The sequence below is a fragment of the Sceloporus occidentalis genome, unplaced genomic scaffold (assembly GCF_023333645.1).
Source record: "Sceloporus occidentalis isolate IW3139 unplaced genomic scaffold, rSceOcc1.0.p SCAF_6, whole genome shotgun sequence".
Classification (NCBI taxonomy): domain Eukaryota; kingdom Metazoa; phylum Chordata; class Lepidosauria; order Squamata; family Phrynosomatidae; genus Sceloporus; species Sceloporus occidentalis.
The window spans coordinates 91,968,823-91,994,737 of record NW_028316986.1 but is presented as its reverse complement, the minus strand read 5'-3'; the positions used below and the strand labels follow the sequence as shown (position 1 = coordinate 91,994,737).

At 39.5% G+C, this 25,915-nt stretch overlaps 1 protein-coding gene across 1 annotated transcript; it reads right to left on the bottom strand.

Annotated features, from left to right (window-relative positions):
• Positions 1-2,949: 2,949 nt before the first annotated feature.
• Positions 2,950-25,905, bottom strand: VNN1 (vanin 1). Its single transcript, XM_089530350.1, has 8 exons — positions 25,772-25,905; positions 18,049-18,282; positions 17,846-17,976; positions 11,031-11,223; positions 10,313-10,607; positions 7,141-7,511; positions 6,007-6,177; positions 2,950-5,372 (listed from the first exon to the last, which is right to left on the bottom strand). The coding sequence occupies exons 2-8, from the start codon at positions 18,262-18,264 to the stop codon at positions 5,247-5,249; spliced, it is 1,503 nt and encodes a 500-aa protein (XP_089386476.1). The 5' UTR covers positions 18,265-18,282; positions 25,772-25,905; the 3' UTR covers positions 2,950-5,246.
• Positions 25,906-25,915: the final 10 nt, after the last annotated feature.

Here is a 25,915-nt window from a genome sequence, read left to right as displayed (position 1 = left end):
CAAATGTTTCTGCTTAATTTAGTCCTTTTATTCTGTTCAGGCAGCAGGAGAGCTTTCAAGAGAAGACATAAGGTTTAATAATTGTTTTCAGTATATGAACATGCCTTTTATTCCTATTTTTCCAGCTGCTGTTTTGAACAGGGTTTTAATCTTTTCTTTTCTTTACAGAAATGGGTGAAATTATAGTTTGTTTTTTAAAAGAATCTGTTTGCTAATAAGGGCAGATTAGCTGGAAAGGTCTTTTGTTCCACATCTTTATAAAATTCCCAAATAAATTTCCTGATATGAAATGAACCTTACCTCAGATTAATGAACCAGGACAGTAGTTTTCCCCGGTCATCAAGCCATCAGAATAAAAATCCACAAAAACTACTTGGCATAGCAACCCTTTCAGATTCAAGTCACTGGAGTAGTGATCACCCACATCTGACTTTCTTTCACAGCCTGATGCAAAGTCCCAACCAGTCTTATGATGACGTAAATATTAAATCTTCAGACAAGATAAGCAGATGATAAATATTTGCCAGTGGCAGGGTTGCAGTATAGGGGCTTTTTGCCAAATTAGTGTTAGGGGTATAGAAATAAGTATGTCAAACAAAGACACAGTGACAACTAAATTTATATATTTTCCATCAGAAGGCACATTACTCTTGCATGTCACTTGATAACAGACAACAAAAAGTTTAGACATAGTCCTGTTCAGCTTCCAACTATCATTCTGTTAATTTTGTGTGTATAGCTTTTTAAAAAGATGATATTTAGAGTTGTTGGACAGTTGACCTTTCTGTGATTAAATATAAATCATCCTGAAAGTACGCAGAACAAGAGAGGTTTTTGATTTGGCCCCAATACAGCAAACATTCAGAAGTGCTCCTAGCACAATATTGGTATTATCACAATACCTCTGCAATTTGTAATCAGTTGTTGCTAAACGGTAAATCCTATCAAGGTAGTGATGATGATTCCTCAGTTGTGAGAGCTGCAATCCAAAATCATATTGAGAGGTACAAGTTGCCACTCTTAATGTAATTGTATGCAAGCAATTACAAAGCACCTCATTGTTACTGTATTTTACTCCAGGTATCAAAACCTTTCCAGGCTAGTAACGTTAAAAGTGTGTGGCCACATGTTGTAATGTTGACATTTCAGCATTAATTCAGATGTTTCAAGCTTAGCATCTAAACTTTAGTGTTTGCATGCAGGTTGTTAACGGCTTTATATTCTAATGCTGTTAAGAACCTTTTGAAACCACTATCCCTCTAGAAAAGCTGCAGCACTGTAGACAGGTGCTATTTGTTTATTTTGGCAAAACAGTAGGTTGTTAGGGAGGGATATTGACAAGAAAGAAGGTAATTTATTTCAGCCAGGAATAGGCCATCATAAATTATCCACCCATTTATTATTCATTCTAACTCTATGTGGATCTTCTTTTACGAGCTACACTAAGGTGAGGATATAGGATACATTTCAAGTTGATGTAAACCTGTCAGAGAAGAAATACTGCTATATGATGATGCTGATACTGATTTCACTTCTGCCTAGACAGAATTTTTGTGCATCTGTGTTTAGTCCTTTTTCATGTAAAATTGTCATTAAGTATATTTATCTGAAAAAGTGGATTTATAGAATTGGCTCTCCATCTGATCTTATAAAAGCCTCTTCCATTTGGGATATTATCATCCTGCTTTTGCAGTAACCTTATGGGGAATTCTGGGAGTTGTGGTCCCGCAAAGTAAATCCCAAGATCTAAGCATAGCAGCGGTGTGTGTGTGTGTATCCCATTATTTGTATAGATCTTGATATTTCTCTTGACAATACGAAGCCTGACGGGACCAAAGGTTAATCAGGAGTGTAGCTATATGTGTGTGGGTATTTGCTATATGGAATATTTGCCCCACTAAGTATTTTGCCCCTCACTTTTCCTTTACAACTGAAATTACTAGCATTGCAGTAATTTAAAAATAGAATTTAAAAAACAACTTCTGGGTAGTCAGAGAAAAAGAAGGAAAAGGGAGGGGGTTGGGTTAGAATGAATACTTTGTAAATAGGAGCTTCTTCATCAGAGGCTTTGCTAACTGAGGTTTGCTGGTACTTCTAGAAATTGATCGCTGTACTCCACCATGAAATCATTGTTGTCATCACCATGCTGTTTGCTGTTGTAACTTGCCAACATGTCAGATACATTTTGAAAGGAAAAGCTCTCCCTCCATTCCAGCTGCCATTGCTCTTATCTCTGATGGAGAGAACAGCAGTCAGCATTTGCTGGACTTAGCGGCTAAACAGACTGCCTCGATAGAGCGGCGTCTTGCCGCCCCTTTCAGTGCCGGATCAGAGCCATGGCAACTGCATGCCACAGCCCTGATCTGGTGCTTTGCTGGCGCTAAAAGAAATGCCAAATTGTGGCTCCTCTTATAGTTGGCAAAAAGCCACCCTTCCTTCCATGGTGGCACCTTTTGGCATGTGTCATATAAATGTTATGCCAAAGGATTGCTGTGATGTTTCCCGCCATGTGTTCAGGCAGGTGGTGTCACACTGGCATGGGGTGGCATCAGGGCATGCATTGTCCAAACACCACACCCCATGCCGTCCCCACGCCAGTCCTTCAAGACGGACTGTACAGCCCCTTAATCCCCTCCTCCATTGCTATCCTCCTGGCCATTCCTTGTGGTTTGTGTCTTTTTAGTTTGTAAGCCTGAGGGCAAGGAATTGTCAAATTAACAATTTGTGAACCATTCCGAGAGTCTTTTTGGCTGGAAGGCAGCATATAAATGTTCCAAATACCGTATTGTCCGGCGTATAAGACGACTGGGCGTATAAGACAACCCCCAACTTTTCCAGTTAAAATATAGAGTTTGGGATATACTCGCCGTCTAAGACTACCACTCTTCCAATGCAAACTAAATAAAAATAAAAAAAAACCATCAGATTTAATTTCAATATGGTAATTTTAATTCAAATGCTTATGACATACAGGTACTTAGCAGGAAAACTTGCTGTATACGAAGCCTGCTTGGATTGGTCAGCTCTCCCTGCCTACCCAGCCCTCCCTGTCTCCAAGACTATCAGAGTGGTATTGCAAACACGGCTCTTTTTTCCATACCCTGGGTGTTCCGGATGCCTGAAGCTTGCTCTGCCCTTCAGTTACATATGTGGAGACTGCAGATTCTCCAGTCCGGCTCGGAAATTTCAGCACCTGCTCTATAAGATGACACCCAGCGTATAAGATGACCCCCGACTTTTGAGAAGATTTTCCTGGGTTAAAAAGTAGTCTTATACACCAGAAAATACAGTAAATAATTTATGACAACCCTTTGAATGTGAGACCTCTGTGAGTCTTGGCTGTCAATAGTCCTGCTTAGGGCTAGCAAACTCAAGATGCCAGCTTCCTTGATTGAATCGATCCCTTTGCAATGTATCCTCCTCTTTTCCTACTGCCTTAAAGTTTTCCCCACATTATGATCTTTTCCAGTGAGTCATGCCATCTTATATGTCCATAGTACAACAACCCCAGTTTAGTTATTTTGATTTCTAGTGAGACTTCATGCTTGATTTGCTTTTTTGCAGTCTATGGTATCTGTAGGATTCTCCTGCAGCACCACAATCAAATGAGTTTATTTTCTTCCTGTTTAATTTCTTCAGTGTCTATCTTTCACATTCATACAGAGAAACTGGAATACTATGACATGGATGATCCTGACTTTGCAATCCTGGCTTTATTAAAAGACATTATTACACGAGGGCCAATTCAACAATAATCACGGCAATGAAAGCCAACACAACAGTAGCAATATAGTGCTTGATATTTTCTCAGTCACATAAATTGAACGCTTATTGTGACATTACCATATAATATCACAATCGCATTTCTCACACATCCATGAATGAATTGTTAGTGCATTGGAATTGCTCGTTTTGCACATGCACTGTTTTGTCACTATGGTGCATGTCTTGAAATCATGTTTCCATCCCACAGAGAATAAAAGACAATAAAATAAAATGTATTACTTCACCACATTGTTTTAATCCAGTGTAAAAAAACCTGTGCTCCATATCTCAAAAGACTGAAATCCACTGCAAAACTGATCCTGGCAAAGAGAATGGATTGCCTCCACTGCAATGCATTCGGAGTATCCCTGGTTAGTTCTGCAATAATGCAAATGAAGTGTAATTAATATTTGCACTTTCGCAATCGCACTTCATTTGCACTATTGATAAGCGATTCACAGGACTTCCCTGTGGTTTGTTGCAAGACCATACCAGGTTCTTCACAAGATAAGTCCTGGATGAATGCGATGTCATCTTAAAATATTTAGTGCAATCACACAATTATGCTGGAATTATGTTTTTTACTCCCGGCTCCCCCCCCCCCCCATTGATAATCTCCATATTCAGCCAAGAGACAACTAATGTTTCAAGGTGATACACTATTTATTGATCAAATCAAAGTGATAGCAGAAATGAAATTATATTTCAAAGCAGCATATTTAACATGGATAAAGGAATGAATTATCTTGGCTAATAAATGGGATCTAGAATTGGAAGGATGTGATCTGAGAATGGATTGGCATGAGTTTGGTTTGGTTTCTCAGCAATTATGTGACAAACCTTCTGATAGAAGTCTACAATTATGCATATTTGAGGTTTGTGCTAAATTTTATTTGCCCTGTCCTGCTTAGACACTGCTTAGGCGGTATGAAGCGGTATATAAATGAAGCTTGTTTGTTTGTTTGTAAAATAATTCAATAGAAACACTGAGAAAACACAGGATCCATTTATAAAATATATTAATAAAAAAAGAAGAGATATCAGTAGTGCTGGATGTGATGTGTATGTTATATTGGTTCCCCCCTCCCTCACATTTTTATTTGTAGTTAAGAGAGGATTGTCATGGGTTTTGTTAATAAAATTAGGAATAGATAAATGAAGATTAAAAGAAGAATAGAGAAGAGAATTTAGTTTATTAATTTAAAAAGCAGAGAGAATTGTGAGGTTAAATTTTAGTTTTTATGTTAATAATAATAGGATTTATTTATTTATTATTTTCTTTGTTCTTTGGTTTTTAAGACTATTTGGGGGTGAGTTAGGGTTTATATATGTACATATATTTTGTTTATTTGTTCTATGTTTATGTGTTTTAATACTGAATAAAGATTATAAATCAAAAAAGCAAAGTGATAAGAAAGAAAAAGGAAATATCAAGAATGTACAGTACAACTCATTTTTTATAGTGGCATAATCAGAATATTTCAGAGAATGATACTGTGGGTATGTGGAATTGGAGGATCCTTTTCATACCACCTTCCAAAAAGGGTCACAGTTAAAAGTGGCTGCGATGTACGATTCTGACTAATCAGGCGCCCATCACTTAAAACCTGAAAAAAAATGAGAGAGAGACTTGGTCATGATGCAATGATGGCTCGGGGTACATTTTGGCACTCTTAAATTCCCAAATCTACAATTTACAAACCTACAAATCCATTTAAGATCACTCAGTAGCTTCTAATCTATGACTAACCCATACAATACAGTAACAATTCCAAGTCAAAGGTTTATTAGTAGTAGTAACTATCTTTTCACACAACATGCAACACACTACATTACAATAAAAATTCCATGGGCAAAATCCCTGCACCCAGAGCTAAGTAAATTTACTTTGCCGGACTCAAGTTCTACAGTCCCCTGTCAGTGGCCTGCTGGCTGGGGATTCTGGGTGCTATCATCCAAAAGGTAACTCTCTAAAGTTCTGGGAGCTGGACAATTTATTCAACAGCACATGGCTTTCACACAAACACAGAGATCACCCTGTGTCAATGATGGCATGGCAGAGGTTGCATGCATTTTCTCAGAAACTCACTCTTGCCTTAAAACAGCTTGTAAGCTACCTTACCTTTCTGATTATTACTGAATACACAGAGAGGTCCCATTCTATTCTGCTCCCATTTAGGAATAGTGTGTTCTTCTTCCATACTAGCAGTTTGTAAGCATCAGTTAGAAAAACTACCCTACCTGGAACTCTCCAGGTGCCAACCGAACACCACTGAGCAGGACTTCTGGAAAGACATAGTTTGTACTAAATGTGCCACTGAGAGAAAAGGAATCAAAATGGGTGTGAGCAGTTGTCACTGATTCACCACATGTTTGTAAGTCCGTGCTTCCACACTTCAACAATGTGCAGATCTAAAAAAGGAAGAAAGATAGTAACTTAACATGAAGGGACCAGATGTAAACTGTTATAAGAATAGCGCCTGGTCTGTTATCACTGTAGTGTTTTCAAAATGTACAGGATGAGTATCCCTTATCCAAAATGTTCGCAACTAGAAGTGTTTCGTATTTTGGATTTTAGAATATCTGTATCTATGGTGCTGGGAGTGGGGGGGGGGTAAGTTCAACACCTTGGAGAGATCCTTTAAAGCAGTGGTTCCCAAATTTTGGCCCTCCAGACATTTTGGACTTCAATTTCTTAATTTCTGACTGCTGGCCAAACTGGCTAGGGCTTCTGGGAACTGAAATCCAAAACACCTGAAGGACCAAAGTTTGGGGATCACTGCTTTAAACTATATACTATGTCAGTGATATGGGAGTCACCAGTCATCTCTAAGTAGAACTCCCTTCCTCATAATAATAAATGAATGATTCTTCATTTATAGCATGCAAAGACTGAACCAAGAGGTAAATTCTTAAGAAGAGGTAATGAGTGCTAGAGAATTCAATTGTGCTTAAGTCTCCTGTTTTGTGTAACCTTAAAGACTAACACTTTTTTTATACCATGAGCTTTTGAGGGGGAGAGAGGCCTGGCCTGAAAGACTAAGAGCCCTCCTTCTGACCACCATCTTGAGGGGGAGAGACGCCTGTTATGTTTTCTTTTGACTATGTATTGTACTTGCTGTTGTACACCGCTTTGATCTAATAAGGAAAAGCGGTATATAAATAAACATTATTATTATTATTATTATTATTATTATTATTATTATTATTGTGGACTACAGTCTAGTAGGATACATGGTTAAAAGTGGTTAACTTTGGCCAGACTGTGCTCCATATTTCTCTCATGACATTTAAATGTCCTTTTTTCCCCATCCCTGTCCCACATGATGAATAAAGAAGAGATCCCACTTCTCCACATAATAATAAAAGAGAGACCTGTAAGTAATATTCTCCTTCGACCACATGAAGGCCATCAAATGCACCAAGCACATAACGTTCATCTTCTCTCCTTTCTGTCATCCTGTAGTTTAAATGGCAGCAAAGATCTTTCTGACACACCGTAATATTGGCAGCTTCATTGGTGAGCTCAGAGAAAGTGTATTCATCAAAGAAAATGAATCCTGTGAAATTATGACTCTGAGTGAACATTTCCATAGTTGTAGCATACAAGCTCCAGTTAAGAGAGGGAAGATAGCTGGGAGAGTGAGATGGATGGGAATCAAGTTTTGCAATCAGAAGATGTCCATTCATTGATTCAAGATCATAATAGTATGCTCGGGATCCATCTGGTGCATAAATGCCACTACCTATAAATGACAATGACATAACAAGTCATTTCAGACTCCTTGTATATTGGTCCTACACAGACATAGGCCATTGTTTACAAATACACAAATATTACCTAAACCTTTTTCAACCAGGTAGCCATTATGGAAAGGTAACTTACTTTTTTGTCCTTCCTCCCTCCACATCCCTTACTTCTTCTGTATATTGGCATATATTTCCCATATTGTCATTGCAGGAGGAAAAACTAATTAAAGATTTCAAGCTTACTTCAGTTACTGTATGTACTTGACTATAGGCTGATCTCATGTATAAGTCAAGGACAAGTTTTGGGGCCAAGTTATGGACTTTGGTATGACCCATGGATAAGTCGAGAGTAAAACTTTGAGGCTTCTCAGGTCCACGGTGGCTCTTCAGCATTTCCCAGGCAGTAGACAGAGGCTGTTTCTCTGCTGCAGTGAGGAAGCACCAAAGGGCCCCGGTTGCAGCCATTTTTTACTTGGGGGAATTAAACAGTCCCAGGTGCCATCTGCCCCTTAAATTCCACCAAGGAACTTACTTTTACATTCTCCCAGGAATGGAAGCTCTTTACTGTTGGCCCATCCACAGTTGTCTGCAGCAGCTGGCTTATCTTCTCACAAAGGGTGAGCAGAAGACGGGGGTGAAGAGTCAAATGTAAAAGGAGCTAAGACAGGGAGGGAGAAAGTGTGTATGGGTGTGCATGTATGCATGCATGCATGCAAGCATGCTGGATTAGGGAAAGTGGGGAGGAAGGTATGTGTATGCTTGTGACTGGATCAGCTGTTGCTCCCATAGAAATAAAAATTGTTCTGCGCTCTCTGCTTCCAGCAGCCCATTTCCAGGCACAGAGGGAAAATAGAGGGACGGTGTATGTGTGTTTGCATGTCATTGAATGAACTGTCATCATCGGCATTACCATATTGACCCATATATAAGTCCACCTAGGATTTGGGGAGTCAATTTTGGGGCCTAAATTTCTTGACTTATAGACGAGTATATACAGTAACATAACATTTTACATAAGAAGACAGCTGAAAATGTTTGGTGTTTGACAGTCAAGAAGTTGCAAACTGGAAATAACATAAAAGAGAGGTCCCAAATGATTTATTAACTAACCAACTAAATAACTAACTAATTAATTAAAAGCTGAGGTATCTAAAACTTATTTCAGGGAAATTTTGAGATGGCAGCCCTACATTTAACTCAAAGACAAATGCTAGATCAAGAAGCTGGCAAATGATGCCAAGGTAAAATATAGTTCAGCCAAACATACTGGGCAAGCAGAGCAAAAGCTTGTTGGTGACAAATGCAAATACACAAATATAAGTCACAGAGTAAGATGTCAATATAGAAGCACCATGAAAAGATAAGAAAATGGGATTAGCAAACTCCTTTACTGTCAAAATTATCAAATAATAACAGCCAAGCAAATGCCTGCTGCACAGGACATAAAGCCTATGCTATTAGATTTGGTAAGACTAAGAGGAGCTATTGTATTTACATGAAATCATGTTATGCATGTAACTCTGCTTATTCTTGAGTTATCTTTGAATGTCTGTCTTTTGAACTGCGGGTCATATTTTGTTTTACATTACAAGATATTTTGTAGTAAAAAATATAACGAACTGTGGTCTGTAGAGTGAGCTCAGTTTAAAAAGTAATTTACTGTATGCCAATCCTGTGACAGATCATAGCATGTGTCCCAGAGGGACATCTGGTGGTGGGAATTTCCAACATGCCAATTTAACCACACTGCTTAGTGCTGGCAAAAAATAAAAGCCATGTTTGGAGGAAAGCATATGGTAAGCTTATCAGACTCTTAAGTGCAGATTGTGAGCCTGAAAGCAGAGACAGGGATGGTGGCTAACCTTGTAACGTACCTTGGGACTGGGAGGCTTTCTGCCTGACGAGAGGGATATAAATGATTTAAACAGACAGACAGATGCGGGGGGGGGGGGGGGGGACAGACACAAGCTGAGATTCTGTATGGCATTTGTTGCTAATTACAGTTGAGCTGACTTCAAACCATGGTGGTCCTATCAAAGACCTCCAAGCCACCCTGTTCTCAACAGCCCTGCTCAGGTTTTGCAAACTCAGGATGGTAGCCTCCTTGATGTACCTGTACTGTCTTCCTCTTTCCCTACTGTCTTCCACCTTTCTAAGTATTAACGTATTTTCTAATGACTTGTCTTCTCATGATATGGTCAAAGTACAACAGCTTCAGTTTAGTTATTTTTGCTTCTATGGAGAGGCCAGGCTTGATTAGATCTAGGATCCATTTATTTGTCTTTTTAGCAGTCCACCATACTCTGCAGAACTCTTCTCCAGCATCATATTTCAAATGAGTTGATTTTCTCCCTGTCAGCTTTCTTCACTGCCCATATTTCACAGCCTTACTGTTCATGGGCAAATGCTGGTCCATGAGCTATTGTCTGACAGTTTGTGGTGAATTTCCAGAAAAAAAAGAAATAGCTGTAGTGAATGAGCACAAAGTCCCTGGCGCATTGGGGTGTGTGTGTGTGTGTGTGTGTGTGTGAACCCTTTGCTAGTCCATGACCTCAGATAGCTTTAGAAGCATTGTTCTGTATATAATCAGACAGGACTTCAGTATACAGTAGTTATGGCAAAGACTGACCTTTAGGACGCTTCAAACACTTGTGACTCCAGATTCCACACGTGTACACCCAATTTAATTTTGGTGAGTACACCTTAAGGAAAGCCTCAAGTATGTTAATCCACAACTGACTAGAAGATGCAGATATGGAACTTAATTATAAATCATTTTACATAAACTGTAGATTACCTGTCATATTTCGGCTAGGAAGATGAATATTAGATGCCAGAAAATTGATACGCATGCCCATAGCCCAGGCAGAATGGAATTCAACAGCAGTTAAATGTGGAAGGACATTAATCCAGGCAGTAGGGAAGAGGACAGTGTCTACATGGAGCTTGCTCACCAGGGTCACAGCAGGATCATGAAATAGGACATCAAAGCATGTGAATAGACCAAATTTGCCAAAGGAAGTTGTGAAGGTCACAGGTTCAGGCTCTTTAGGGGAATCATACTGCAGTTTCTCTATCATAAAGAGATTGAACTGTTAAAAGACAGCAAGGTTAGAATTTAAGGTAGGGGAATTGGTATAGTGTTATAACCAGTATCTGGGGGATTCTACGACTTGTACCCTCTCAAAACAAACGAAAATGCTTTCAAAAACATGGGGAAAAAGTGAAATCATGCTGCAAAGTCATCTGCAACTTGTTTAATTTCATTAACATTTTAAATTAAGGAACAAAATTTTTATATGTTAAACCAAGCCATTGTAACTGTATATTGCTAGGTATGCTAATTTATCCTGTCTTTTGGCCATGCTGGTTAGGGAGTTCTTGCATTTTTATCTCCCAAATTATCTTTTCTCAATTCTATCTTAGCATTTTCAAACAAAAATTAACTTCCCTAAAGGATATGCTTATAATTGTGTGCTAAAAATGAATGCTGAAGACACCCATTAAATTCTTACCTTGTGGTAACGTGCCACCAGTTTTCCATCTGAGTCAAATACAACATCTGTGTTATACTGGTAATGACCATCGCTAGGGCACTTAGGATCAGTGGAATTGCAGGGTTTCTTATCCCCAATGTTGGCAACCACATAGATCGAGTTGTGCCTTGCCAGGCAGCTCAGCCTTTTCTGTACTGGGGAAGACCCAAACCTAGAATGTAGAGCATCACAATGAAGGATGTAAAGCAAGATAAGGGATCTGTCAGTAGATCATATATAAACTACTGTAGAAAAAAAAATTACAGCAAGCCAGCCTAACTTCTTCCATCCTGTAGGAGATAATGCAGAACTATGGTAGCAAATAGACTCAGGACTAAAGGAGGTCTTACATGAACAATGAATATAGCTAATTCCTAGCCTCTACCACCCTTTTTATATGGCAGCCATAGGAGGTTTCCAGTTTGACCAGAGAGGTAGCAGTAGGATGGCCATTTGTCCCGGAAAATCCTGACTGAAGGGACTAAAAAATGTCCCAACTAGTTAGATCAGTTGAAGCAGTAAAAATGTCCCATTTGAAGCATCGCAGGCCAATGGATAGATTAAAATGTGGCAGTGGTGATAAAGCAGGAAACCATGCAAGAAAACTGGTGCTGGCGGGAGCCTCATCCTGACCTGCAGGCTCTAGTTACTATTGTGCAGGCATAGCATTGCCACCTTAGTCTTCTATTCCCTATCCCCTTCTCCCAAGAGGCCTAGATGTCAGAAGAAAAGGAGGCAAGCAGAGACAGCTTTGTGTTGTATGGTGTGTCAGCTGCTTGAGGCTAGGATAAGCAGTATGATGGAACTTTGCTACCAGCCTTAAGAGAATAATGGGAGTCCCTTTACTCTCTTCAGGCTGCTTGGAAATGTCCCTGTCTTCACACCAGCTAATGGGGGGAAAGAAGGGGGGGGGGAGAGAGCTCTTAAATTGGTACTGAGGTTGGAACATAATGATAGAAAAAGTGCAATGGTTAATATGTTGAATTTCCATAATCAAATTGCAAATTAATAATATGCATAATTATAATAATATGCATGGTTATAATAATATGCGCAATATGCAAAGTAGATGCAGATATGAGGGACTGCAACATGGCACATCTAGACAGTAGGGGAAAGTGCTACTTAATTCTTTACCCTCAAACAGCAGATGCTTCTGTGCTGATGGGGTAGTCAGCTTTTAGTTTAAACTTAGTACTGAATTCTATCCCCAAAATAGATCCAACACCTTAAATAGAATCTTTAAAGTTTGAATTAAGCCCCCAGAGTGGATTCACCAATCCATTGACATGGGAACCACAATTTGCCACTGCTCTCAAACCTTTATTCCATCACAAATTGGTTCACCCAAGCTGCTTTCCCACTTTTGGATTAAAGTCACAACTATCTGTAACTTTCCTCATATTAGTTTTCACCAGTTAGGCTTGGGAAATGGTTAAATGCACCTTCTCCGTACTCAAACTGCAACGTTCCTATGGATGCTCATCTTTTTAAAATATCTGGAATAGTTTTGTGTTCTATTTGTAACATCTATATTTGTTCCTCAAATGGTTCAAACTCAATGCATGTAACCAACATACAGTGGAACCTCGGGATACGAAATACCCGGGTTACGAATTTTTCGGGACCCGAAAAAATCCAATTGGAAATTATTGATCCGGGTTACGAACGTTTTTTCGGGTCCCGAAAAAACTTTTGGTGCTTTTCGCCGCGATTTTACACCAAATCGCGGCTTTTCCCCATTAGCGGCTATGGGGATTCGGCTTGCGAAAGCCGTTCGGGTTACGAAAGCGGCCGCGGAACGGATTATTTTCGTAACCCGAGGCTCCACTGTATATTGTCTTTCTGTTTAAGATGCTCCAAGAATGGGTGACTGAAAAAAAAAAGAAGCAGTGGGAGCGGGAATGCCAAATCCCTAACCCACTTTGACTTTAGTTTGTTCCCTTCTCCAAGCAATTTTGCCTGAGTGGTGTTTTGAATACATGCATCCAGTAAAATCCTGGAGGAGAGTATAATGCCCTGCAGTGTGGGAGTGCACCCTCACAACCATTTAGCGAATGGATATGGAAGCGGGTGGAGAACAACATCCAGCTAGCTTTGCATCACTACTCTCCAGTGAATGCATGCAAGAGTTATTTCTTCTCTCATACTGCAGTTATAAAACTGTATCCAGATGTTTTGGGGGTGTTCCCACTCTTCCTGACCACTAAATGAGTGTGGAGATATGCTCACATGCTACTAGGGTAGCCAGGTATCCATTATCATAAGGGATGTTCCTTCTTAGATTGTACGCCATGGGCAGGTTTATTCTTCTCTATTTTATTGTTTGTATGTACAGCGCTGTGCAAATCAATAGCGCTATATAAGTAAAGCATAATAATAATTATCTGAGGGTTATTCATTTTATTCTTTTATTTTTATTAATTTCATTTCTATGCCACCTTTCTCCCAGAAAGGGACCCAAGGTGTCTCACAGATAAAATTGTTTAAAAGATTTTACAATAAAAATTTGAATACAATTAAAATCAACTAGCTAAAAAAGTATAAAATGACATAAAAATATAAAAAACATTTTTTAAAAAAACCATGTGTACAAAGCTTCTCTGACATGATTATACATTAAAAGCCTGCTTGAAAAAAATTGCTTGCTAGCAAAAGGGAAGCAGAAGGTGGAGCCAGCCTAGCCTTCCATGGAAGGAAGTTCCAGAGGGTGGGAGCAACCATAGAGAAGGTTCTCTTTCATGTCTTCACCAAGCAATCTTGTGATGGTGGTGGAATCAAGAGAAAGCTTTCATCTGTGGATCCTAGGGCTCTGGCAGGTTAGAAAGCTTTTCCTATTATATTAACTAAACATGATGCCAAAAATCCCATATTCTTTGGATGTGGGCCCTTCATAAAGACAGAAATGTAAAATTTATGGTAATTTTACAGAGAAGCACATGGCTAAGTAAACTGAAATCAAACTTGTTAATAGCTTCTTCCTGACTGTCAATCCTGAAAGTCATGGATTTTGACTTTTACTGCCTCTTACTGTTACTTTGAAAACATGGCAACATTACATGCTACAGATGCTGCTTCCTCTTGGACAGGGCATTGCGTGAGGAGGTAGTTAATACCTCTCTGTACAACATCCCTAAATTTACATATAACGGAGCAACCATATCTAATGCCAACATGTGTCAGCCTAGGAGTCTGCCCAAAATCTGTTAAGTTTATTATTGTGCTGTATTTATTTAACATAACAGCCCAAACAAGCTATTCTATACAAATAAGAAAAGTGCTCCATCTAGTTTCCTGAACAACTATGTATGGTTTCAAAAACTCATTCATTAAGGAATCAACATTCTGAAACTAAGTAATGTATATTTAAATTTCACAACAAATAATATTTTTAAGTTGCTTATTACATCAAACTATGCAGATAAAAGAGAAAAGGTTCATTGTAGTAATTAAAATTTTCCACATAATTTTCATCTTATGTGATATTTGCTACCTCTTGTTCCAGTTCATACATTCCCACACTGAATTGCAAAATCAGATTGTTAAAAGTAAAAGTAAAAACAAGAAACAACATGAATTAAAACTTGGGAAAAGTGTGTTGAAGCGGGTGAGGAAAAAGAGAAAAAAGTGTATAAAGACCTTAAATATGGACAATCAAAAGAAAGAGTTCATACATTCCAGCCTAATTGAAAATACTTTCTTATAAAATCGATCACTGAAAATAATTTATTTCTAATCCATTTCAAGCTCAGATCGTTAAATATGATATACATCACAAAACAAACTTTAAAAAGAAAGTACCTTCCTGTTTTGTTCTCTCAGTTGTGATGTCTGGTCTTACAAAATCTATAATAACAAATTACTTTTGAATGGTTGAAGCTCTTTGTTTTCCATGGCTAATAGTAACACATCACACAATTATTTGTAAAATATTGTTTGAAAGGGTTGGGGGAGGATCACTTGGCTGGGATGGAAAAGTAATTTTTAATGTTTGGTTTGGACCATATGGTTCTCATTTCAGGGCTCAGAAGCACATTTCTACAGCTTGTTCCTAATCAGGTCTGAGTACATCATAGAAACTGATTGATTGATTCCTTTCTTACCCCTTTCTCTTTTTTTGCTTTCTGGCTCCTGTGTATTTGGAGATAAAATGCAGCTTATTTCTGATTCTAAACCTTTTCCTTATTATAAAAATATAGTCCTGATTCTAACACAACATTCATTCCCACCTGGAACAGTCCCAGATCTTTCCATCACCTGAAGATTACAACTTCAGACTCAGTTCTAACCCTAAACCATTAAAAATAACCTGGCTTTTCTCTTTACCTTTGTGTGTGCTGTTTCACACTCCAAGATAAAATCAGGATTGACCATTTTTTTATTTTATGCATCATTTCCCTGCACATATTTGCACATTGATACAGCTTCCTGCCTATTTCTTGCTCATGTTAATGTGTGCACACATATATTCCTCTATGCCACATAGAATACTGGGAAATAATGGCAGTGTGGCTTTTAACAAAGGATGTTGCCCAGAAGGAAAATAAAATCAAGACATTGTGGACTATTGAGGGGACCAAATGGAAAACTACAGCCATAGCCAAGTAGCCAAAATTAGAGCGTTATAAGATGGTGATCTATGGTGAAAAGCTTCAGTAAAGCAAACTCTATCACAAAGCACAACACTCTGTGGTTGGCATACTGTTGGTGACACAGGCAGCCATAAATCTACCATACACCTCTTGCAGTGGCTGGCATTCTCTTTTAGTTTTCACAACAAACCCCACCACCACCACCATTTAGCCCTTCTTGATCATTCAGTGGCTGATGGAGAGTTGTGGGGACTGGAAAAGTGTCTGGCTATTACTCTGTAGCCAGAGGCAAACAGATCACATCCCAGAAGCTTCTCTGGAAGATCCAAACACTTCTCCAATCCTCAATCCACCCATCCCCAGCTCTCCACCAGCCATGGAATGTCTGGGAGGGGAATGTAATTCTAACCAGTGGTTGGGGGTGGAAATTGAGATAAGAGATATAGTGAAGTTCTGCTTGAAGAACTATTACACTACTCTGTGCCATACAGAATCTCAGCCTATCTATGTAACTGGAGACTGGCCTTACTGTATATCTTCATATCCACTAATAAGAACTCCTGTGCTTGATCACATATTTGTCTAATACTGGGACTATAGAATAAGTTCTTATTTTCTGAATGTTTCTAATGGGAGGCAGTGTGCAGCTGAAAAGATGGTAATATGAAAATGGTAAGGAGATGGTGGCATTAAAAAAAAGGAGTCCTGGTGGCGCAGTGGTTAAATGCCTGTACTGCAGCCACAAGGTTGTGAGTTCTATGATTCTAGTTAAATCCCAGGGGCTCCAAGGTCTACTCAGCCTTGCATCCTTCTGTAGGTCTCTAAAATGAGTACCCAGCTTGTTGGGGCAATTGGCTTACACACTGTAAGTGCTTAGTTTACTGATAAGCTGTATAGAAATGTACTTGCTATTGCTATTGCTATTAAAGTGATGGGCCAGGTAGAATCCCAAGTGACCACTGATCAGGGGAAAGATACTATGTACATATATAGCTGGAATTGGATTTGCCTCAGAATGAGAAGCTGCATGGCTTTCAGTACCAGTCTTGGTATAGAGTGAAACAAAGAAAAGCAAAAATAGTTAAAAATTAAGCCAGGATAGGCCACTAGGACACCATTACAGGTTACTGTCCTGCACTCAGGAATTTAGGGCATGGAGCTGACATGTAGGTCAAAAATATTGATATTATTTCAGAAATCTGATCACGTGTTATCTGAAACATAAAAGGAAATGTCTCTCTCTCTCTCTCTCTCCCCTCTCTCTTTTATTTTCCATTTTCTCTTTTCTCCTTTACTTAGCATCCTTTATTTAGCTGATTCTAACTAAATGGAATAAACAAATATGGTGTGCTAGTTAAAATGCTGAAGCAAGACTTGGGCCCAAAACACACTGCAAAAATAATCCAGTTTGAGACTGCTTTAACTGCCCTGGCTCAGTGCTAGGGGATTCTGGGAACTGTAGTTTTATGAGACATTTAGCCTTCTCTGTCAGAGAGCTCTGGTGCCACAACAAACTAAATTCTCAGGATTCCCTAGCACTGAGCTACGGCAGCTAAAGTAGTCTTAAACTTGATTATTTTTGCAGTGTGTTTTGGACTTGCTAATCTCTATGTAAGCATTTTAACTAGCACACCATATTTCCTTATTTCATTCAGTGTTTTGGACCTCGAGTTCAGATCCCCACTCATGATCTTGGCGTAGTGATCATTTTTCAGCCTAAACTACCTCACAGGGTTGTCGTGAAATACTAGGACTGACTACATATGCTAGTTCCCTGAGCTTAAAAAGAACCTACTTTTCCTTCCAAACTTTTTCTGTACTTTAAGTTGCATATTGTAGTGCTGAGCTGAAACAGAAGTGTGAAAGAAAGTTGTCATACTGATGTGGTTCTAATGGTTTTTAAATACTATATGTGGAAAAAACTACCATCACCTCTACAATAACAACACAGAAAGCCTCTGCAGTGTATGGTTTGACTGAGTTTTGGAGTAAAAACCTTAGAGTTGAAGGTTCAAGTTCCAGCTGGGACATGGAAGACACTGGGTAAATTTGGGTAGGTAGTCTGACCTATCTCACAAGGCTTTCCTCTTGCTGTTGTGATGATAAACAGGCAAGAGGAAAACCCCATACATATATAAGGCAGGATATAAACATACCAAAAATAAGTAAACACAGATTTATTTTTTTAGGAAAAAGCCACACCTTTCTGGGTCAATACATGGAATCCAGTTGACCTGTGGATCTGGAATGTCCTCCAAGTAGGGATAAAGTGTTTCTCTCGTGAAGCCAAAGCCATATATACCACCTTCAGGAGTTACAATGATGTGTGCGCCCTGTCAAAAGATGTAGAGTTATACAACTTCCCTACAAACAAACATAGGCTGGCATCAAATAATACTGGGTACCTGTTTTGCTGCTGATTTGATGGCCTCTTCCAAGACATCCATATTTCTGTTCATCAGTTTTAAGGCTTCTTCAGATGAAACAGGCTCCAAGGGATTTTTTGCCAGTATAACAGCATGCTCATATACAGCTGCAGTGTATGTGTCCATGGCAAAGGCTCTTGTGCCCATCACAAGAATGAAAACAAACATATGCCATGAAGATCGAAAAGAGATCATTGCTATGGTTCTTGTCTACTATAACAGACAGAAAAAAGCATTAATGGGTTAAAGAAAGTGAGACAGAATGCTGGCAGAGTCCAAACTTACATTGGCTGGCCCTGAATATGCATTTCTTATTTGGGAATGAACAGTGTTTCACAAGATCAATAATCACAGAACTGTACTTTGATCCCTTTATGCACTGGAACAGCCAAGTTAATTAACTCCAGCTTAAAATGGAGGAGAGAAAAAAATGGAATACTTCACTAAAAAATCTCTATAGTGGGATTTGTGTGTCCATGTCCCTTCAAGTCAACTTCCAATTTATGGTGACCCCATAAATTTCTTAGGTTTTGCATAGAATCATAGAGTTGGAAAAGACCACAAGGGCCATCCAGCCCAACCCCTGCCATGCAGGAACTCTCAATCACAGCATCCCCCACAGATTGCCATCCAACCTCTGTTTAAAGTCCTCCAAGGAAGGAAACTCCACCACACTCCGAGGGAGTGTGTTCCACTGTCAAACAGCCCTTACTGTCAAGGAGGTTCCTTCTAATGTTGAGGTGGAATCTTTTCCTGTAGCTTGCATCCATTGCTCTGGGTCCTAGTCTTTGGAGCAGCAGAAAACAAGCTTACTCCCTCCTTAATATGACATCCCTTCAAATATTTAAACAGGGCAAGGAATACGGTACTCAGGCATGGTTTTCTTAGGCAAGGAATACTCAGGCATGTTTTTCCCTTCTGACATATAGCCTACATTACCTAACTGGAGTAGGCAGGATATAAATAAAGTTGTTGTTACAGCACCTGAAAAGCATTGGCCACTGAGGTTGAACTTTGGGAGATGAAGAACATATAAAAGGAAGCACGTCTTCATATTTAAATAGTTAAACTGTGGAATTCATGACCACATGAGGAGGTAATTGCTGACAACTTCAACAGCTTTAAAAACTGATAAGAAAGATTCATGGAACACGGAGGTATCATTGGCTACTTGTCATGACATATATATATTATTCTCCCTAGGATTAAAGAGAAACTTTTATCTGTATATTGGCTGCCAAAACTTTCCCTACCCACCTATAACCAACAGATGTTTCCCTGGAAAGGCAGATAATTTTAAATGCTTTTTCCTATATCCCCTTTTACTGAACAAACTCTCAAGACTGCATTAAGCGTAATACAACATATTAAAAAAAGATTAACTTTGCCTGAACAAGTGAAGTCTATGAAGAAATGGCGTAGAGCGTTTCATATGTCATGTACACACCCCTCCACTGAAAGACGAATTTGCCCATAGCTACCAGATAAAGAACTCAGGTATGTGCAAAATTGGAGGGGAAAGGTAAAAGGAATTAACCCTATAGCATCTGCCTAGCATTCTGCTAAACTGTTATTAAGAATATTCAAAACCAAACTTTCCTGATTTTCCTTTGCCTCTGGAGCAATTCTGTACCTTTGCCAATAGATTACTAAACTTTTCATCTATCTGGGGTTTGGTGACACATCAGCAGAATGCAATAAAAGCTAATTGCCTTGTATTTAACCTTCTTCTACACCCCCTTAAATTTTTCAGCAACATCTGTGTCCTCTCTTTTTATATGAATGAAAGGCAAATTCTCTTTAAAGATCTTTTGAGAAAGATACCACAGTCATATTCCAACCCTTAAGAATCAATTTACCTTTAGATTACTCAGTTGTAACCACAGGGAACTTCAGAGTTTGGATGTTTCCCTGGCTACACATGCCATTTTGACACTGCTATTAATTTGTTTGTGTTTCTCTCTAGATCTCTCATGCACAAAAGCGGCTCTCTGTTTGTCTTTTCCACATCGTGACTGTTTCTTCCAAACCATTTTTTTTTATCTTGTCTCTCTTTTTCTATCTTAAATGAGTTCAGGAATGTTGTGATACCACAGTAAACAACAAATGCATGTTGACAATCAGAGGGATTGTTTAGCAACTGATACTCCACAATTTAGTAATATTTTTACCACTTACCTTGGTGCAGTTCAAAACTCCAAAACAAATGTTTTAGCAGGACTGAAAGATCAGACAGCCAGAAAAGTGTAAGTACTGTTTTTTACAGATCTCTTTTCCTGCACCAGCTCCTGGGTTTCTGCTCCACCTACTGTCTTAGGTTTCTGGCTGGACCTTACGGAAGATCAGGGGCTGTCTGAGATGTTGCCTTGACAATTTGCTAAACGGTACTGTATTGTAATCCCTCTGAGAGTGAGTATGGAGTTATGCCAGATTTTAACTTGAGATAAATTGTCATTTTTGTTATGTCAGGCACCGAAAGAAAGGAGTTGAATGGACATGGCAAATGACTAAATGTCTTTACAACAACAAGATATGTCTAGTCTGTTTCTGCGTAAGAGAAAGGCTGCATATTGTTTCATTGTATGGCTAGCTGCAATAAATAACTGGTGCATAAATGGGGAGATAGATCTGGAGAAGGAGAGCTGAAGTTCCCTAGTAAGTAATATCCAAGAAAGAAGAGAAATATGTGGACAGGTGACATGTCAAAATCAGATAACATTCTAGTCCTTTCACCAACCCATCCTTCAGTGGGTCATGAATCTGCTGTTAGGTCTGTTCTCAAGAAAACATATACAGTGGACCCTTGTTATACGCTGGGGTTTGGTTCCAAGATCCCCTGTGGATAACAAAATCCGTGTATGCTCAAGTCCCATTAAATATAAGGACATAGCAAAATGGTGCCCCTTATAAAAATTGGAAAATCAAGGTTTGATATTTGAAATTTATACTTTTTTGAACATTTTCAAACTGTGGATGCTTGAATCAGTGTATTAAAAAATCTATGTATAAGAAGGGCCAACTGTACAGTGTGTCCTTGATATCTTCTGAGGTTTGGTTCCAGGACACACACACACACACCATGGATATCAAAATCCATGGATGCCCAAGGCCCTTTAAATACAGCGGCATAGTAAAATGGTGTTCCATATATAAAATGGCAAAATCAGGGTTTCCTTTTTGGAATTTATATATATTTTAAATATTTCCAAACCATGGATGCTTGAACCCATGGAAAAAAACATCCATGGATATGGAGGGCTGACTGCAAGCCATTAATTGATTCTTGATGAGGTACCCCATCAAGAGCCCTTTCACAGTACACAATTGTGGTGCTATGATTCTCCTTTAACTGAAATGTCTGTATCCAGTGTAATCCTGGGATTTATAGTCTGGTCAAAGGCACTAGACCACTCTGGCTGAGAATTCTAAATGACCCTCCCTAGGATGGAACCATGGAAGTTAAAGGGGGATCATACTGGTATAACTGTGTGGTGTTAAAGGACCCCTGGTGTGTGCAGCAGTCATGGTTCAGTGATGCTTAGAAACCAAATTAGAAAGCACTTGTTCCTAACTAAGTTCTCTACTCACATGGAAGAATTGGCTAGTAGATCCAGAGGGGAGATGGTCACCTCCTCGAATCAATACTCTGTTCAAGAGGTAGTTTTTATTTAGTAAATGTACTTTGTACTTGATAACTGGCAATTGTGTTGATATATCAGACTTCAGTGCTGTCTGTTCTGGGTCACGAATGCCATGGATAGATGCATGGATGGTGGAGTATAGCCATATAGTGGATCAAATACTGAACTGGAAAATTCAAATTCAACACCCCACCACCACCAAAAAAAAAAAAAAAAAAAAAAAAAGCTATGGGGTGACTTTCTCATCTTGAGAAGAAGTTCCAAGAAGGCTACAGTGAGCACACTGGATGGAAGGTAAGATATATATGGATCTAATGAATAAAGATTGGCGGGATATAGACCACCCCTTTGGGGCGGCCTGCACCCACCCCTTTCCCCAACGGATTGGGCCCTGAGCTGCCACAGCGGCAGCCCAGGAGGCCCCGATCCGCTGCTTTTCCAGGCCTTAGGGAAGCGGCAACATGCCGCTTCCCCGTGGTCTGGAAAGGGGTGTCCTTGGGGCTTCATTCCCCGACAGCGGCAAGGAGACAGAGAAAGGGGCCACTTGGCCTCTTTCTCTTTAGAATTGCTGGCGTGGCCGTGTAAAGGCCGTGTCAGCGATACGCGGTGCAAAATGAGCTCCGTTTTGGAGCTCCTTTGGGCGCTGCTGAAAGAGCACCAGGACGTAATGGCTGCGCCGCACTGTTTAGACGCGACACAGCCGGCACGTCAAAATGGCACCGCCCGCGTGTATAGGGTGTCGCCATTTTGACGCCCCCATCACGTGCTAGGGGTGAGGCCTGTATGGACGCTGCATCCTCAGCCAACCCCTAGCACGTGACAGGGCGCACTATCTGCCGGTATGTACAGCGCCATAGAGAATATAATTATCTAAGGGCTCATTCCCACTTAGTATTTAATTTGATCAGTGATGCACTTTTGCTTTGAATTATGGAATCAATTTGCTTGATGAGTAGTCCCCACTATGAAAGTGGATCCTTTTATTAGCCCCTTCTAATCGCTTCTTCTTTTTTTTTGCCCTAGGTTGTTGTCCCCACTAGCTGTGCCGCTTCAAATTGGCCGCCAATCATCTGTGTGTCATCAATGACACAAGCGGCAACTCAGGCAGCCCAGCTTAGGAATTGTTTTTGCTGGATTTTGTTTGGGGGGGGATTTCCTCAGAGGAGGTTTGCCCTTCTCTTCCCCTGAGGTTAAGAGAGTGTGACCCTCCCAAGCTCGCTTAAGTTTCCATGGGATTTGCAAGGAATTTGGTCTCTCAGAATGCTCTGGACCTGGCAGGAGCAGCCCTCGTGGCCTGGAGGTGGGAAAAGCCTCCCCCCCAGCTGCCCAAACCTTACACCCATCCCCTCGGGCATCCCCCGGCCTCTGCATCCCTTTCCCACAGCTACTCTGGAGGGACAACTATGTGCCAGATCAGGTGGCAGAAGGGACCTGCGAGGAGGGAGCTGCGATTGGGTGGCAGAAGGGACCTGGGAGGGAGCGGAGGATGGGAAGACAGAGCATTTTTTTAAAGCACCCTTTGGCGGGTTCCACACCGCCAAAAAGTACATGCTCGGCATGTACTAGGGTTAGGAAGGGGCATCCTTTCTGGACGCCTCTAACCCTAGTACATGCCGAGCATGTACAAAATGGTGACGCCCATTCTACATGGACACCGCCATTTTGACGTAGTGGCCGCTTAGCGTCCGCATGTCTTGGCACCATTATGACACTGCAAGTGCGCCAATGGCACTTTGTAGCATCATAATGGCACCGCAAAAAGAAGCCGCTGTTTGCAGCTTCTTTTTGATGTGCAGAGGAGCTGTGCGGTTTGTCCGCTGTGGCTCCTTCATGCAGCAAACACCGGCAGTGGGAGACCGCCCTTTTGGGCAGTCTGTAAAGCGCCTTAGGTAAACCCCATGCACTGACATCTCCACACCCCTCTACCATTATTCCCTCCCCTCCAAATGAATCAATTACGAAACGTGGTTCCCACTTATTGAACTCGTTTCACACTCGATTCTTTTTTTTTTTTTTTTTAAACTCTTGCAAGGTGCACTTTGAGAAAACCGATTTTTTTCCATTTGCCTCAGTTCAGCGCAATTGCAATCAATCACTCCAGGATCAGAACCAATTTCAGATGGGAACAATGGACATTTGATTTGATTGGTGATTCGATATATTTTGTAGTGGGAATGAGCCCTAGGTAAGATTACGCTTTTATTAGCTTTTATTAGCTTAATAGAGATGATAGGTCTATTAGGATCACCCAGCACTGATTTGGTGAAGATCATGATGGTTTCTTAATTGCTCCAAGGCAGCACCTGCCAGATACTCTAAAGGTATTTCTGTTTTGTGGATTTTGGATGTTATTGTACTTTGCTATACAGCCAACACAGCTATCCCTGAATATATTTTAAGAAAAGTCAAATAAACAGTCAAACACAACTGAAAATCTTTTATTGATTAAAAATATGTGAGGCCACTCAAAATGTCTGAGGCCATTCAAAATGAACATTCAGTGGGAGTTTCCAAAACACATCTTCAAGTTTCCAGGTGATGAGTCAATTCCCCACTCAGCCATGGAAATGCACTGGGTGACCTTGGACAGACCACACTCTATCAGTCTTAGAGAAAGGTAAAGCCAAACTTCCCCTGAGCAATTTTTTCCAAAAATACCCCATGATATGATTGCCATAAGTTAGAAATAACATAAAGGCACACAACAACAATAGCTAGAAATTGTATTAATTCTATAATAGCCTAGCTCTTAAAACAATCAGCTTGGTTTGCCCTGTAGTTAAATATTTGGTGTGTTGTTTTTAATTCATCTATTTGTTGATTTTTAACACTAACTATTTAGTATACTACCAAACTAAAATGATATACATTCAGAAAATATATACAGACAATAAAGAAACAAAGAGAAAAAAATAAAATAAGGAAAAAATAAGTAACTGGAACACAGTAGGACTCTGACTCCCCAATCCTAACTGCAATGAAAATGAAAATAAACAAAGATTTAAAAGATATTATTTCATTATTACCAATCCAGCTAAATAATTCTAATAAAATTACTAATAACCTTTACCAAAGATTATTCATTGTTAGATTTCTTATTGTTCAAAAATTCCATAAACTGTTCCCAATCTTTTTTTTTAAGTCAGTTGGCTTATCCTTTAGAACCCACATTAATTTGGCAATTTGGGTTAACTCAGCAACCTTAACAATCTATTCTTCCATCACTGGTGCTTTAGTCTGTTTCCAAGTTTGTGTAAACAATAATGTTGCTGCTGTTATCATGTATTGAAGAAGTAATCTGTATTAATTATCCAATTCTTGATCCATAATGCCCAACAGAAACATTTCTGGTAACATTACAAAATCTACCTTTAGAATTTTTTGAATTATCATATAAATCTCAGACTAATAGCTTTCCACCTTCTTACAAGTCCACCACATATGAAAGAAGGAACTCTCCTGGTTTTGACATCCAGGTTTGAAACATTAAGTACTATCTATGCATCATCTTATGCAGGTTTTCTTTTAAATTGGTGCTCAAAGTAAATTTTATATCTGTAGACCACATTTTCCCCATACATCCATTTGAATATTATGCCCCAAATTTTGGAGCCACCTTACTCTTTTACAGATTCATCTTTTGCCTCTAATTTCAAAAGCCATTTATCCCCTTTTAAAATTACATGTTCCTCACCTTTATTGTTGTTGTTGTGTGCCTTTAAGTTGTTTCTTATGGTGACTCTAAGGCAAACCTTTCATGGGGTTTTCTTGGCAAGATTTGTTCAGAGGAGGTTTGCCATTGCCTTCCCCTGAGGCTGAGAGCATCCCTTGTCTTTACACAACTCTAAATAAAATTCATTTTTTCCAGTCCTTATTGCTGGATTTCTCTCATTTTGATTAAATTTATGTGTAAGTTGTATGTAAGCAAACCAATTAACATCTTTGCCTTCCTTAAGTAACATCTCTCTTGATTTAAACTTCCAGCTGTCTTGTTCAAGGTACAGAAGATCCTTGAAGGCAACAATACTCAATACTCAGAAATTGTATTAATTCTATAATACCTGACAACCGCTCCTAAAACAATCAGTCCGCTTTGTCCTCCAGTCAAACATTCAGTATTGATGCTGTTAATTTCAGACTTTGCTCTGCAGCTACTATCTCCCAAAATGCAGGAAGAGAGACATAACTATATGGATTGGGTGAGA

What these genes read in the sequence shown, in the direction of transcription:
- VNN1 (XM_089530350.1), bottom strand. Translation starts at nt 18,264, where the DNA reads ATGATCTCTTTTCGATCTTCATGGCATATGTTTGTTTTCATTCTTGTG. An exon ending in CCATGTATTGACCCAGAAAG is followed by an intron (nt 11,224 to 17,845) that starts GTGTGGCTTTTT and finishes TCTACATTCTAG; the next exon opens with GTTTGGGTCTTCCCCAGTAC. An exon ending in TGGCACCTGGAGAGTTCCAG is followed by an intron (nt 5,373 to 6,006) that starts GTAGGGTAGTTT and finishes ATTTTTTTTCAG; the next exon opens with GTTTTAAGTGATGGGCGCCT.